The sequence below is a fragment of the Hypanus sabinus genome, chromosome X1, assembly GCF_030144855.1.
Source record: "Hypanus sabinus isolate sHypSab1 chromosome X1, sHypSab1.hap1, whole genome shotgun sequence".
NCBI lineage: Eukaryota > Metazoa > Chordata > Chondrichthyes > Myliobatiformes > Dasyatidae > Hypanus > Hypanus sabinus.
The window spans coordinates 51,451,767-51,466,057 of record NC_082738.1 but is presented as its reverse complement, the minus strand read 5'-3'; the positions used below and the strand labels follow the sequence as shown (position 1 = coordinate 51,466,057).

Below are 14,291 nucleotides of genomic sequence, written 5' to 3'. Positions count from 1 at the left end.
TGTGATGCCACCTTTAGGGAATATTGTATCTGTAATCCCAGATCCCTCTGTTCTACTGCACTCCTCAGTGCTCTACCATTTACCTTGTATGTTCTACCTTGTTTTTTCCTTCCAAAGTGCAATACCTCACACTTGTCTGTATTAAACTCCATCTGACATTTTTCAGCCCATTTTTCCAGCTTGTCCAAATCCCTCTGCAAGCTTTGAAAACACTACACCTCCAATCTGTGTATCATCAGCAAATTTGCTGACCCAATTTGCCACATTATTATCCAGCTCATTGATACAGATGACAAATAACAATGGACCCAGCACTGATCCCTGTGTCACACCACTAGTCACAGGCCTCTACTCAGAGTAGCAATCCTCCACTACCACTCTCTGACCTCCCATTGAGCCAATGTCTAATCCAATTTACTACCTCACCATGTACACCTAGCGACTGAATCTTCCTAACTAACCTCCCATGCAGGACCTTGTCAAAGGCCTTACTGAAGTCCACATAGACAACATCCACTGCGTTCCCTTCATCCACTTTCCTTGTAACCTCCTCGAAAAACTCCAATAGATTTGTTAAACATGACCTTCCACGCACAAAGCCGTGTTGACTCTCCCTAATAAGTCCCTGTCTATCCAAATACTTGTAGATCCTATCTAAGAAACAGTCAGTCCTGTCTGCACACCACATGACTACAGCAAGGCTGAAGTATAAAAGTATTAAATTCTAATTGCATCTTATATTCTTGAACATTCATACAATTAATTCTTAATCACTTTTTTTTCTTTTAAGTGACTGCAGCACGAACATGAGATTTGTAATGGGTGTCACCATACATTCCAAAATTTCTTCTTTAACGCTTTCTTTAATTTGTGTGCTTGTCCTGAAAGAAATAAGTACAGGCAAGTAACCTCTGTATTACAGAAGCATTATGTTCCAAGAAAACTGTTTGCATTGTGATTTTTTTATGACACAAAGCTGTGCCTTCTGCATGTGTCATGAAGCACAAACTGAAAAAACTCAGACTGAATCATATTCCATATCTCAAATTTTTAAGTTGTGATTTGTAAATACCCTAAGGGCCAATTTCTGTTACTTGAATGGCCGTAACATGGGGGCCACCTTTATGATAGTTGGTAAAACTGTGACAGAATCACAGTTATCCGATAATAAACAATGGGTTTAAATGAACTAAAAAAATGTCTGCTGGAACCAAGCAACCAGTAGAGAAAGGTCAGACAGGGCTTTGACAGGTGATTGCAACTTCATTGAAATCAAAAGAGATACAGAAAGCAACATTTATACTGCTTGTTTAGAGTTTCCACTAATTGCTCCAAAGCTTTAGTGGCGAATCCGGGAAAATAAAGGTGAAAATTCAATGCCCCAAATGTATTAACAAGAACATAGAACATGTCACAGGACATTACAAGCCCTTTGGCTCATATTATGCTGATCTTTTAATCTACTTAAAGATCAATCTAACTCTTCCTTCCTATATCAACACCCAGCACCCCCCCCCCCTACCGATATATATCCTTCTTGTAATTCGGTGACCAAAACTGCACACAATACTCCAAATTTGGCCTCACCAGTGTCTTATAAAACTTCACCATTACATTCCAACTCTTATACTCAATACTTTGATTTATAAAGGTCAATGTACCAATGTTGCTACCCTACCTACCTGTGATGCCACTTTTAGGGAATTTTGTATCTGTATTCCTGGATCCCTCGGTTCTACTACACTGCCCAATGCCCTACCATTTACCCTGTATGTTTTACCTTCAGTTTTCCTTCCAAAATGCAATACCTTGTACATGTCTGTATTAAACTCCATCTGCCATTTTTCAGCCCATTTTTCCAGCTGGCCCAGATCCCTCTGCAAGCTTTGAAAACCTTCCTCACTGTCCACTACACCTCCAATCTTTGTATCATCAGCAAATTTGCTGATCCAATTTACCACATTATCATCCAGATCATTGATATAGATGACAAATAACGATGGACCCAGCACTGATCCCTGTGGCACACCACTAGTCACAGGCCTCCACTCAGAGAAGCAATCCTCCACTACCACTCCCTGACTTCTCCCATTGAGCCAATGTCTAATCCAGTTTACTACCTTTCCATGTATACCTAGCGACTGAATCTTCCTAACTAACCTCCCATGCGGGACCTTGTCAAAGGCCTTACTGAAGTCCATGTAGACAACATCCACTGCCTTCCCTTCATCCACTTTCCTGGTAACCGCCTCGAAAAACTCCAATAGATTTGTTAAACATGACCTACCACGCACAAAGTCATGTTGACTCTCCCTAATAAGTCCCTGTCTATCCAAATACTTGTAGATCCTACCTCTTAGTACTTCTTCCAATAATTTACCTACTACTGACATCAAATTTACCGGCCTATAATTTCCTGGATTACTTTTAGAGCCTTTTTTCATGTTTGTACCATAATCTATGATTGTATGCACTGTCTATATTTTAAGCTAGTTCCAAAGTAAGTCCATTCTCACATTGGATTGACAGGATGAATATCCAGAAGCATATCAAAGTGGATGCAGAGTAATTAGTACCCAAGTTTAGTTATTAAAATACGGTATGTTTAACTCTGAACCAATACATCCATTTGCAAAAAAAGAAGCCTGCAAAACAAATCAATGGCAGCTATGCACAATCATGAAGAAATAAATCAGCAGATCTACTGCCCATTTCTGATGAATGAAGCAGAACTTGAGTTTCATAATATGACTTCTTATAAATGTTGTTAAAATGTGATTTGCTGCATCACAAAAGAGAAGACAGAAAATTTCACAGTACAAAACTGGAAGGATGGCTGTCACCTCTCTATTTAAAAGTTCTCATGAATCAATTTTGTCTGCTGCTTTCTTTAATGCAGGTGATTATCAATATTGAATCCCAAGTTGATGAAGAACCACCTTACGTGATCTCTGAATGGGTCATTGTAGTGGCTGTGCTGGCAGGAATTGTACTGCTGAGTATTATAATACTCTTACTATGGAAGGTATTCATACTTTATTTCCTTGAGCCTGTAAATATGGAGTTTAAATTAGCTTGAAAAGCCATGAGTATCTGGAGCTGAAAAAAAACTTACCAAATAAAGGAAAGATAACTTGACATTGATACAATCTAGATATTTATCAGCTTCTTTTTACAAATAGATGATTCTTGGAAAGAAATATGTACACAATATTAATCTGGTAAACAATTTCTGTAGTTACCCTATATTAATGAACACTCCCCCGTTACTACAGATCTGCATTGCTTCTTTAAACACTGTAAAATATTGATCATCTTCATGATGTAATATAAGCAAATTGATGGAAGCTATATCAAGGCAAACCTATAAGAAAAAATGGCTGTGAAATTCTCCCTTGTTTCTACTATTGCCAAAATTTAAAAAGAAAGAAAGGTTATTTTTGCCTTATTAATCATCCTCTTGAAGATGTGGTCATTTTTAGGATTGAGCTCTGGTAATTATTTCCAATCTCTTCAGCACTAGACTGGAGGAAATAAGTGACAATATCATTATGGGTGTCTTGCAGGCAAAGAGCAAGAAAAATATTTTGTTCATATTACCTTTGTGCATAGAAAATTACATAGAATATCTGATTGATGAATCATTTATTATCCTAACTTTGTGATAACTGTGCTACATAAACAATCAAATTAATCAACTTAATCTACAAGCACAAGAATTGATGGTATTGATAATGTACTGTATACAGTATAATGATGTTTGGTCTATTTGCGGAATGTTCCCTCAAGGGTAATATTTAGAAAAAATCTGGAGGGTGAGAAAGAATTAGGTATTTAGACCATGGTCCCATATCAGACAAACAGATATATTGTTTGAAAAAGTGATCATACCATTGCTTTACAAACCTCACAGCACTTGATTATTTATCAATTAACTATAGAATTTTATCATTCAAATGCAATGCTCACCTGCTCCATGCTAACCACAGTGCATTTGTGCTTTCTGTTACTCAGAAAGACTGGACTTTCTGCTCAAGCGAGATGTGTACAGTGAAACATAAATGCAAATCACTGTGTGACTGTATTATTTAGTTTAATGAAATTATTTATAACTAATTACTGATGGAATTTGAATGTTACATGTTTGTTGTGATTGCTATGAGCTGAATTCCGTATAAAGTTTATAATATAGAAAGGAGAGCAAAGTATTGCACAAACTTGTGTGGTAACTCATAAATGCAAGAGGGATTTTATTGACATAATTGAATAATAGTATGAACAAGCACAAATATGTACTATATATAGTCCCCCATTTATTTCAGCTGGTTTACTTGAAGTGTTGCTATATTGCCTAAGGTAACATGGTGACCAATACTTGTTTATATGTTCTAACATTTCTGGATGAAGAGTCTAATGTAGCTTCTGCTTTACCTTGTGTTAGTTTCAACCCATACAGTGAAAATGCAGAGTGATGTTTGATTCATTTTACATTAGAATGTAAAGAACTGAAAACCCATTGCTTAACATTGCCTATGTTTCTATTTGATAGTTAAAACTGTTTCATTAGTTTCATTTTGATAAAGAAGGAGTGATTTGGATTTAGTGGTCAACTTTGCAATTAAAGGAATTACTAAAGCTACAGTTTACATTCATGTAACAAAGAGTAAAATGAGTTTTGAACACTAGGTTTCTGGATTTTCCAATCCATAATTAATATGGCATTATTGTTCTGCATACAATGACCAAATATTTATTTTTTAAAATTTGATTGTGTGGTTGACAGCAAGGGAGAAATGTTCAGCTGCAAGAAGATAAAGTTGGTCTGGTCAGTTGAGTGGTAAAGGGACTTAATCTTGTGAAATATGACACAATGCATTTGTAACAAGACCAACAATACACAATAAATAGAAGGATAGAAGGCTTTGGAGGAGCAGAATATCCTTGGACTGTAAGTTCATATATCCTTAAAAGGAATCGACAAGTCAAAAAGATGGTCAAAAAGGCATATGGGATGCTCTATTTTGCCAAGGCATAAAACTTAAGATTGTTTTGCTAGAAGACCACAGTTTTTCATAATTTCTGTTCTGGTCACCAAATGACATGATAAATGTGAAAGGGTGCAGAGAAGGTTTACAAGGATGCTACAAAGGAATGGAAACTTTTAGATATTAATAAATTCTGGATAGGCTGGGGTTGTAACCAGGAAGTTAGACGGGGGAGATCCAGTGGATGTAGTGTACCTTGATTTTCAGAAAGCATTTGATAAGGTCCCACATAGGAGATTGGTGGGTAAAATCAAAGCTCAGGGCATCGGGGGGAAGACATTGACATGGATAGAAAACTGGTTGGCAGATAGAAAGCAAAGGGTAGCGGTGAATGGGTGTTTCTCGGAATAGCAGGTGGTGACTAGTGGGGTGCCACAGGGCTTGTTATTGGGACCACAGCTGTTTACAATTTACGTCAACAATTTGGATGAAGGCATTGAAAATAACATCAGCAAATTTGCTGATGATACTAAGCTGGGTGGCAGTGTGACATGCAATGAGGATGTTAGGAGAATTCAGGGTGACGGATAGGCTGGGTGAGTGGGCAGATACTTGGCAGATGACGCTTAATGTGAATAAGTGTGAGGTTATCCACTTTGGGAGTAAGAACAGGAAGGCAGATTATTATCTGAACAGTGTAGAGTTAGGTAAGGGAGAAATACAAAGAGATCTAGGAGTCCTTGTTCATCAGTCACTGAAGGTGAATGAGCAAGTGCAGCAGGCAGTGAAGAAAGCTAATGGAATGTTGGCCTTTATTACAAAGGGAATTGAGTACAAGAGCAAGGAAATCCTCTTGCATTTGTACAGAGCCCTGGTGAGACCACACCTGGAGTATTGTGTACAGTTTTGGTCTCCAGGGTTAAGGAAGGACATCCTGGCTATAGAGGAAGTGCAGTGTAGATTCACGAGGTTAATTCCTGGGATGTCTGGACTGTCTTATGCAGAGAGATTAGAGAGACTGGGCTTATATACACTGGAATTAAGGAGATTGAGAGGGGATCTGATTGAAACATATAAAATTATTAAGGGATTGGACAAGATAGATGCAGGAAATATGTTCCAGATGCTGGGAGAGTCCAGTACCAGAGGGCATGGTTTGAGAATAAGGGGTAGGTCATTTAGGACAGAGTTGAGGAAGAGCTTCTTCTCCCAGAGAGTTGTGGAGGTGTGGAATGCATTGCCTCGGAAGGTAGTGGAGGCCAATTCTCTGGATGCTTTCAAGAAGGAGCTAGATAGGAATCTTATGGATAGGGGAATCAAGGGATATGGGGACAAGGCAGGAACCAGGTATTGATAGTAGTTGATCAGCCATGATCTCAAAATGACGGTGCAGGCTTGAAGGGCCGAATGGTCTACTTCTGCACCTATTGTCTATTGTTTCGATTGGAAAGGAGGAAAGTGAGGGGAGGTGAGGTGTATAAAAATAGAGTAAACAGTGTACTGTATTTCCTTTAGCAGGATGTCAAAATCCAAAAGGCATACATTTAAAATCATTGCAAGAAGGATTAAAAGGGTGAAAAGGAAAAATATTTTCACCTGGAAGATTTGGAACTTCCTGGTGATTTGATGTTGGAGGCAGAAAGCCTCATCACATTATAAAAAGTAGAATCTAATTTGACAGCTGATGTCACATGCAGTAACCAGCTTATGGAGCTTGCTTCATGATAAATTTGCAGGATATCCTCATCCATAATTAGTTTGAGAACAGAAAGTACTGAGTATGTGTGTTTTTGTAAAATACATGTTTTGTTGATAATTTTAATTGAATAACTTCCTTCTTTATAGTGTGGTTTCTTCAAGAGAGCGAACACACGAGCTATGTATGAAGCCAAAGAGCAAAAGGCTGAAATCAAGACGCAGCCCTCAGAAACTAAGCGTCTTACTGATAATGACTAGTGCTGGTCAACCTCACCTCCTGCTGTTTTTGGTAATAGAGCATGCAGTGGCAGAATAAGGTTGGGTAGGGAAGTGCTTGGGATCTATTATATTGTAATCCACTATTGTGTAGCTGCCTGTTATTCTTTATAACAATTTCATTTACTCCAGGAATGAATGTTGCTATGTTTTCTTTCTAAATCTCAAGTTGTTGCAAAAATAAGGTAATTTTTACTTTCTATATTTCTTCACATCTCCTTTTATTTTGCAAATCAAATCACAGTACAACTTTTCCTATATATATTCCTCATCTTCACACTCTGAAAATAAAGTGATTTTGAGGAATGAACCATCCTTGCATAATTCCCCAAAGTTCATTTCAGAGTTTAATTGCCACTTTTTCAGCTGCCAAGACCCACATTCTGGAGTTTCCTTCCTAAGCCTCTGTGCCTCATTCTGTTGAAGTAACCTTAAAACCTACCTTACTGGCCATGTATTTGGTCATCTGCTCTTATAATTCCTTGGGAACATAAAGACCTATGGTACATTCACCCAGCATGTCCAAACTGGCTAAAGAAGCATTTGACGTTCATCCCATTTCGCAACTTTACGGGGGTCACTGTCAAATTTTGTTTATCTGTGAGGATTCTTTACAGATAATCAAACATGTTGCCAAATTAAATGTGCTTTATATATTATGATGTCTGGCTGAGTCAAAACATATGACTTTGGTGGGGAGGACAACAGCTAGTCATTCAGCCCTGCCCTACAAACAGCTATGTCACCAGAACCAAACACATCACAGAAGACAATGCCATCAAATTTTATCACTTTTCCTGTTGTTTTCCTTCAAAGTTTAGAGATGAGTTTGGAAAAAATTCAATGCTAAATATCGTGTCGGTTTTGACAGTGAAGGGATTCATTGTGCCCAATCTTGACCTTGCCATTATCTATACATTTCCTTATTTATAATATGGTCATTAGTAGCTGAGGGAGAGTCTTCTGGTTAATGTTCTGTCAATGTTGCTGAGTTTGAAATTTTCAGTTTCAGAAATGATTAAGGTGGTTTTTTTAAAACCTTTTAATGCTTAGACAGTTTAATGAAGAAAATGTCATTATTGGTCTTGGGAATTCCATAAAATTGTCTTAGAAAAAATAAATTGTAATGTTGATGCTCACTTTTAAAACTGGAATTGCTCAGATTATTTCCTTTCTCAGCTATATTTGCATTATGTTTTGATAGGTATTAAAATTCTAACCAATTCTATGTACTGAATTTTTCCTATGCCCAAAGAAACCGCAGGAAAAAGGACTACTTTATCCTGTTTCATGTCCAACTCTTGTTCTTCTTGCCATTTCCTCCACCTGGAACAGACTAATTCTCTAAGTTCCTTTCTTTAACAGATGCCTGGTTTTTCTGATTTTCCTCCCTATTTTACTAATTGCATTTTTTACTCTTGCTGACAGATAATCTCTTCGTTGTCTACATATTGCTTAATTTCCTGTTTTGATTACAGTGACCTTCCTTGGAAAGACTTTTTTTTTAATCATTGTACTGTATGTTAGTTTACTAATCTCACACTTTCTTTTATACTTTCCCACAAATGTTGCTGGATGAAAGAACAACCAGGAATCAACAGTTCTGTTCTATATTATTAAGCCTGGTTACCAATTAAACCAGGATTCACAAATGCTTCTTTGCATCTCTGTTTTTCACCGCAATGGTTTTAAAATTATCTTCTTTATTGTATGTGTAATTTTTTCCATTATTTCTCTGGAATCTTCCCTATCCTTATGTCGCAGCTCACTGCCCTATTTTTCTCTGAATCAATATTCAACTTTCAGTCAATGCTCCTAGCTAAATCTTCAATGATTAGGTCTTTTCACAGTGGAATTCCCTTTCTAATACCTTCAAACCAACTATAACTATTTCCATCTCTAAAACCCTCCCATAAATCTCCCTCTGCAGCCATCCCTCCTCAAAACCTTATTTCATATCCATTTCATCTACCCTCCTTCGTGCCCCACCCACTCTCATCCAGTGACAGGTTGGCACCTCCTACCAAATCAACACTGAAAATAAAAGATAAATTATTCCTGATGTGCCCCAGTTGAGATCAGCTAAGTCGCCACATAAAGTCTGAGAATCAAATCTGGACTAGATATTTCTGTTACACTATTTCTACTGAATGAAGGTCAAGGAGCCTGGGTTCATTACTTTTTAATCTAAAAATGATGTGGGCTATACATAACCAAAAATGATAGGAGTATTAGTCAGTATTTCATCAAAAGAAAAAATTACTCTTAAGATGTACATAATAACTTTCTTTTGTAACCTTTCTTTCTTGAGCAGTGTGGCTTCTTCAAGAGAACAAGATACTACAGGAGTATGCCTAAGTATCATGCTGTGAAGATCCGCAAAGAAGAACGTTACTTTATCACAGAAGGCTTTACAAGGAAGACCCAGAAGAAGCAATGGGTAACAAACTGGAAAGAAAAGGACAAGCACTAATGATTGCTTCTTTCTGAGTTTATAAAAGGCCACCATGCTGTGTCCAAATACTTTTTTAGCAAATATTACAGGAAACTCAACCTGTGTACAAACATTTTAGTTCTATTTATGATAACTTATGTTTCAGCCAAATTCAAGAAAAAATGGGATAAAGTTTGTAAAGCACAGTGGGAACAAGTTGGAATCCTCAATGCTTTTCGTAGCTCATAAGCTACTGAACGATGCAGGAGCATGGTTTCCCTAGTAGATTAGATTAAGACTTCAATGCACTGAAATAGACAGGGAAGGAGCTGATGGGAGGGAGGTGGGTTGGAGTAAATGTATTAATTTACACAAGGAAGAGGACAGTTGCTTCCATTTTATGAGAAAATTTCATTTTGCTGAATATATTGTTCTTTGATAATATCAACTCTAGAACAAATTGGGTTAATGTTCAATTTTTAAGGTTAAGAGGGAAAATAGATCCACTTAAAATCTAGTTTTTAGTAAGGGTATTTTGTTTGAAAACCAGCTGAAGAATTCTTGGAACGGTCAGACATTCCTCACCCCAATCCCCAAGAGCATGAATTCAGTTTAGAGGAGCAACACAAATTGCATTCTGGTCAGCCTATGCATGTACTATTGGTGTTGCATATTATTTCCTTTGTCCTACGCTGAACCCTATTTTAGAACTACTTCCAAGCTAATGTTATAGATGTTCAGAGTTGATGTGACCTTTCCATTTGTGCAGTGTCTACTGAATAACAATTACAGAAAGTGTATCATTCTATGACATTGATACACAGCTATTAGAAAAAGTGAAAGGTAAAGATTGTTAACTAATATTTTTCTGTACTTGCAATGTTAATCTTTTGATTTCTCTATTATCTTTGAAATATGGTACTTTTTTAAAAGTTCTAATCCATACAGTAGTATTAAGAGTACCTACACCAATGTGTTTTCATGTCGACAGGGCATTGGTGGGAAACGTGATATTCTTTTATCACTTCAGATTGGGGTATTAATTGGAACTGTGGATCCATTATTTGCCAATCAGTTTGCTGCTTTGAAATGAGATTTAATGTGAGAAAAGAAATTTCAGCCAGGTATTCACTCTCTGCAGCTTACCATATAAATTTACATATTATTGCTTATTGAAGGTCTTTAGTTTTAATGGAAAAGCTATTCAGACAAAATGGAAGTTGATGCACAGACATCAAACTGAAACCTTTCTTTACCTGCTTACTTAAACAATCAGAATGTGTATTTGTATTTACACATCCATAGAACATTGCAAAAATTTGTAAGAAAGTAAACAGTGATACCATTATTTTTTTTAAATAATATATACCTTGAGAACTTTAGATTTAAATTTAAATTTGAGTTGATATGCCCTGTTCCTGACATTTATGTTAATCATTTAGCTGTTAATGTAAGTCCTCCATATTATATTTTAAAATATAAATAGAGGATAGCATCTCTTTTAAAATACAGGACATATAGCTACTATTATAGTAATTATGCGTATGTCTGTGTATAGAAGATAGTTCGTGATTTGGTTCCTGGAGTAGCTAAAATCTCCAGTAAATGCAAATAAATTGACTCTAAGACAAAGATTGTTTTTTTTCTTTATCTTAGTTTATCCATTTAAATTATTGGACAACTTGCAACCATTCTAAGATCTGGCTTGGTTAATAGCTGCAGCTTGGTTCAATCAGAATAAAAGTTATTTAAGATTAAAATATAAATTACTGCTTACTACTGTGTTCAATTCTTGACAGCATACTTAAAAAAGAATGCCAAAACTTTGACAGGGATGTAAAATAAAGTTTTACCAGAGTGGTACCAAGTCTGAAAAAAAAATGTCAGCTTAGCGGAGAAAGTGAGGGAAATGGTGTTATTCTCCACTAACCAGAGAAGGTTAAAGGGATTTAATAGAGGTGTTCAACACCAAGGAGGAAGATTATAGACTAATGAGAAAAAATACTTCCATTGGCAGGCAAAATCAGGAAACACAGGTTTAAGGTAATTAGTGAAAGAAGTAGTGGTGAGAACAAGTTTATGCAGCAAGTTGGTGTGATCAAGAATGCATACTCTGAATTCTATTGGGTGGTGGAAGCAGATTTGGTTGGTTACTGCTGTGTTTTATATTCTTAACTGCTGAACATTTAACAAATATATAAATATGTCACAGAACTAAGAAATTCTTTTACTAAGATTTGTAAATATATGGCATTCTATTAAATGGATGTAGGGATTCTGTTTTGCTACTGTAGTCTTTGTTGTATCAATTGTATTAATACTGTATAAAATAGTAATTACTGTTTCTGAAGTTACTGAACTGGGTAATGTCTTTTTAATAGTTTGTGCTACTGGAATATCTGAATAAAAGTTTTGATAAAAAACTTATGAAAGGCTACCGCATTCAATGGATGAACTATCAGGATGAATTAACAATACGGCAAATGTAACAAGTCCACAAAGTGATTTGTGAATATATTTTGTATTTAAAGCATCTGCCAGGTTTTCTTTACTGAAAAATGTTGTTAGTAACTGCTTCTGATCCTGGAACAAAATTAATATTTACCCTCATGTATGTGATCACACATTGCAGGATACTTTGCCAATTTGCCAATTCATCTTATAGGACATGTAATTTTGAGTGTTTCTGACAGTGAAAATGAAAGGATTTTATTGTCTGTTTGACTCCATCCGTTGGTGGAATTATTCCAGTGATCTCACAGGTTAGAGCAAATATAATCCAATTTGATAGAACACATTAAACTATCCCACTTTATAGGAAAATGCATCTACTCAGCACTCTTGTTGATGGGATGATCATTAATTCATTAATCAGTTGCAGAAATATGGTTGCAACCCTAAGCTTTATATTATCTAATGTGCTCTATGGGACTGTTGTAAAATTTGATAATAACCTTTGATCATATATCAGCAGCCTAGCATGAATTATTGATACAATGTGGTAATTAATTTAATAAATACCAAACAAAGCAGATAAAATATTAAAACAATCAATTTATACTTTGCTCTAATTAGCTTCACCCTATCAATTTTCAGTTTGAATGAAAATAATACTAAGACAATTAGTAATCTTAAAAATAGGTTGTCTACTAAAGTCATCAATTGAATAAAATTAGTCTATGAGATACCTTTAACATTAAGCAATGAAGTGCAGATGGCCATTACTGAATACTTGAAGCATGAAACTGATGCTTTTTTTTTGAAACTATGAAACTTACTCATAAATAACTCAAGCTTCTGCATTCGGTAAACTGACATAGTGAAAGACTTTAACAATATAGTTTCTCAACATGGATTTGATCCAGTTATCAAGACTCAAGTAGCTTTTTGTTGTTGTTATGTCAGAAACCAACTGAGCCTTGGGTCTTCATATTTGTGAGGATCAGTAACAGAGTCTGAGGCCTCTGTCAGTCGGAGATGACCATGGATATTGTGTCCTAGTTGTCTAGATTCCCAAGACTGGGCAGTATGATATGGAGTGCAAGCTTTTGCCCATGTAGCAAGCTTCCCTTCTCCACACCTCTGCTGAATCCAAAGAAACAGCAGAGACCAATACAGATCAGTACCAGCAGCGTTGCAGGAGTTGCCAGTCAGCATTAAACTCAATGTAGGACTGCCCTAGGGACTCCAGCTCTGGATTTTTCCCTCAGGGTTTACTCCTGAAGCCTTCCCCATGAGTGGGTATAGTCGCAAGGCAGTGGAGGTTTGAGATCAGAGTTTTCCTTCTCCTTATTGAGCTGCCAACCACGGCTGATGAGCCCCATCTGCCCAAAGCGACTGGTTTTAAGGCACCAGTAACCTGCCTTTGCCTCTTCTCCTGTCAATGGAAGTGGTTCCGTTGGGCTTAGTAACTAACCCACATGTGAGGGCCAGGAGCTGGAGGTGGTTGTCAGAGGCTATTTGAGGTGCACACCATTGGGAGCATCTAATAGGTAGTGGGAACTTGTCCCCATTACCACCCCTGGCTGTAACAGCCTTAAGGAATCAGAGTAACAGTAGGTAAAACATCTTGAAGCATTGGAAAGAGAGATGCACTAGTGTGGAAAGGAGCCCCCTTTCTCACAGATCAGGTTTCTACTGTTAAGGAGTAATTGGAATTTGACTCAAAGAATTGAGAGTTGCAGATTGTGGTCATTAGAATTGATGCATACAGGATGAGAAATTGATTTTGAAACAACCTGAAAGGTCAATTACCACAATCTGTGACTCCTCAATAGTTCAAAAATATATCTATTCAATTATCTAGCTTTCAAGAATATAGTATTTCAAAGATTCAGTCCTCACTGAGAAGGAATCCCTTCTCACTCCATTCCTTATTCTGTAACTATGCTCCCAGTTTTAGATTCTCCTTGCAAGGAAAGGAAGGCAACCTCCCATTCTCCTGAATTCCAATGAGTTTCATCTTATACTGACAAAAGATTGAACTATATAACTATTTTGTCAAGGAGTCAAAAATGGGAATTCATCACTTGTTCATTACAAGTGAGATCAACAAAACAAAGAAGGATGATTTTAAAAAAATGCAGATAATGGAAACTGGAAACAAAAACAGAAAATGCCAAAAATACTCAGGTCAGGCAGCATTTATGGAAAAAGAAACAGGACTAATAATACATGCAAAAGTCCATTTTGTCATTTTTCTTCAAGTTAGACCTTTAGAAATGACCTTTAGTCATAAATAAAATCGTCACTGATAAAGCCGCTGACTTTGTAATGGTAAAATTGACTCAACTGAACCTGTGCACAACACTTGTATTTACCAAATAATCAAAAATTCTGAAGTTCATTAAAAGTTGATTTTGGAACATCCCCAAAACATTAAAGATAATGTACAAAAA

General features: G+C 36.5%; 1 protein-coding gene across 1 annotated transcript in view; it reads left to right on the top strand.

The window, feature by feature from the left end:
• The window catches only part of LOC132384941 (integrin alpha-3-like), a 141,008-nt gene extending 129,183 nt beyond the window's left edge, over positions 1–11,825 (top strand). Inside the window, exons 24-26 of the mRNA XM_059956598.1 lie at positions 2,900–3,025; positions 6,831–6,972; positions 9,274–11,825. Of these exons, the coding sequence (XP_059812581.1) occupies positions 2,900–3,025; positions 6,831–6,941 (237 nt within the window). The 3' untranslated portion in view covers positions 6,942–6,972; positions 9,274–11,825. The remainder of the gene's footprint in view (positions 1–2,899; positions 3,026–6,830; positions 6,973–9,273) is intronic.
• Positions 11,826–14,291: the final 2,466 nt, after the last annotated feature.